Source organism: Trypanosoma conorhini, assembly GCF_003719485.1.
Source record: "Trypanosoma conorhini strain 025E chromosome Unknown Tco_14.4_contig_01479, whole genome shotgun sequence".
NCBI classification, from domain to species: domain Eukaryota; phylum Euglenozoa; class Kinetoplastea; order Trypanosomatida; family Trypanosomatidae; genus Trypanosoma; species Trypanosoma conorhini.
The window spans coordinates 1-2,233 of NW_021705578.1; the positions used below are offsets into that span (position 1 = coordinate 1).

The 2,233-nt window shown below is 57.3% G+C and overlaps 2 protein-coding genes across 2 annotated transcripts, besides 1 other annotated feature; both read right to left on the bottom strand.

Annotated features, from left to right (window-relative positions):
• Positions 1 to 844, bottom strand: Tco025E_10121 (uncharacterized protein; the record flags this gene model as incomplete). The annotated part of the gene is made up of 1 exon (XM_029376909.1): positions 1 to 844. A coding segment is annotated over one exon (844 nt), but the record flags the coding sequence as incomplete, so codon positions are not given.
• A 61-nt stretch (positions 845 to 905) lies between these two features.
• Positions 906 to 939: a microsatellite.
• An 823-nt stretch (positions 940 to 1,762) lies between these two features.
• Positions 1,763 to 2,233, bottom strand: Tco025E_10122 (uncharacterized protein; the record flags this gene model as incomplete). Its single annotated transcript, XM_029376910.1, has 1 exon — positions 1,763 to 2,233. A coding segment is annotated over one exon (471 nt), but the record flags the coding sequence as incomplete, so codon positions are not given.

Here is a 2,233-nt window from a genome sequence, read left to right on the forward strand (position 1 = left end):
GCCAGAGAAAGGAGGCCATGCCGGTCAGGCAGAACACAAGCAGCGCAGGAAGAAGGACGGCGCCGAAGACGATGAACGCGCTTCCCTGGATCAGCACCGTGCCAAGGTCCTCCAGCTCCAGTCTAGAAATGTGGCCAAGCACCTCCACAATGAGCACCGAGTCAGTCGGCTCCTCTGGCTCCACGACCACCCCCAGCCCCCCGCACTCGTGGTCCAGCGGCAGCAGCCACCTCGCGGCGTACTCCAGGACGGGGGTCAGCAGCCCGCCCATCACGTTCGCCGCGGAGCACACCACAAGGCGGTTCCACCCGCCCTCGTAGTCAAAGTGGTACTGCAACACCACCAGCATCACCAAGCTCTTTGCCGAGGCCACGATCATGTAGGTCGGGCTGTACACAAACACCATCCGCTGTGCCTCGAGGCGCACGGACTGGAAGGAGTCCAGCAACGCGTTGTCCAGCACTTTAGCCGGCAGAGAGGGGGGATCCACCACGCCCCGCCCGACGTCAGGCAACGGCTGTAAGAAGGTATTGTAGGCGGCATCGCCGCTGGGATCTCCGGAGCCCATGAGCCGATCGGTCTCAATGGGAAACGCACCGGCCTGAATCGGGAGCTCGTCGAGTTCCCGCGCTTCGGCGATCTCCACCCGACGCGTTAGCCACAAAAGCCTCCCCCACTTCTCAAGCGTTTTGGCAAATTTGCCATGACCGGAGTTCGCGTAGTTAAACGCCGCGTTGCACAGGGCGTACAGGACGCTGGCCGCGAGTGTGACGTAAAAGGGCGGTATCAACACGACTTCCGGTACCGACGTCATCGGAGTGCGACACGAGGGGCTCAGCAGCATCGCTGCGAGATCCTTCACGTTTTGCAGCTCCCCTCCCAAGATCCCACACACACACACACGCAGAGAGGGAGAGAGGGAGAGAGAGAGATAGAGAGTCACGGACCGTGAAGGCAATGTCAAACCCGCACAAACCTTCCCCGTCCCTCGCACCCACGCGGAGGCGGCAGGGAAAGCAAATGGATAAACAAACAAACAAACACCGTCCAGCACAGTACACTTAAAGCGCCTCGCAGGGAGAGTCGTGGTTTCTCGAGAGGACTCCTGCTCGAATCCGCGAGACTCGACAAAAAAAAAAACATCCACACCATCATAAAGCACAAAAAAGAAAGACTGAGATAGTTGAAGGGGGCAAATAGCCTATACACGCTGACCAGCATTACCAACGGTCGGCGCGGCCCGAAAAACAATTAACCACATCGTGTGGGTGAGCAGCAACACGCTCTATCCGCGTGCTAGTTACAAATAAGAGGCTGTTTTGCGTCCCCGCCTCCTTCCACGGCCCCACAGCGGCAAAAAAGGGGGACTGAGGGGCGAGTGAGGCGAAATCATCCTCCCTCCCCACACTCACTGCGGCCCAGTCAGAAACAATGCAATAAATGCACCCAAAACTGATCCACGGAACAAAACAACGTTAAGGTACACCAATTAGAGAGGAATATCAGGCAAAAAACCAAGCACCCGCATTGTTTCCAAAAGCTTATCCCTGCGCGCAAGGAGCAACAGAAGATAACACGCACACGCAGAAACAGTAAAACTGGAAAAAAAAATAGAGATGCTGCAGTAGGGCACGCGTGTCCATAGAGTCAGAGATTTTGCGACTCATGAAAAAGACCCCAGCAATAAGAAGAGCAGCGCTCGCACAACTGAATCGCTGAGAACACTGCAAAGGAAATACGCAAACACCGAGGACACATTCACTCAAAAAAAGAGCTGACTCGCGAAGCACAGCCACTGAAAGCCCGTCATCGTCAGGGGACTATAGCATCCCCAGAACTGTTGTCGGATCTCGAGGCGTAGGGCCTCGTGATACCCCCCGCCCTGCAGGAGGATTAACCCAAACAAGAAGCTGCTCTGCACTGTCCACTGAAGCAGAAAAAGCGTCAAGGCCTTCAGCAACGCCGCCTTCGCGAATTCGGCGGCGGGGGTTAGGCACGGCCGCATGCGTCTTCCAGGCCGTGGGGACATCGCCGAGTAGGTGTACCTATAGTATAGGCGGCGCACGGCCACGTACAGCGCCCAGAGCGGGGCAAACAGCCAGAGAAAGGAGGCCATGCCGGTCAGGCAGAACACAAGCAGCGCAGGAAGAAGGACGGCGCCGAAGACGATGAACGCGCTTCCCTGGATCAGCACCGTGCCAAGGTCCTCCAGCTCCAGTCTGAAATGTGGCCA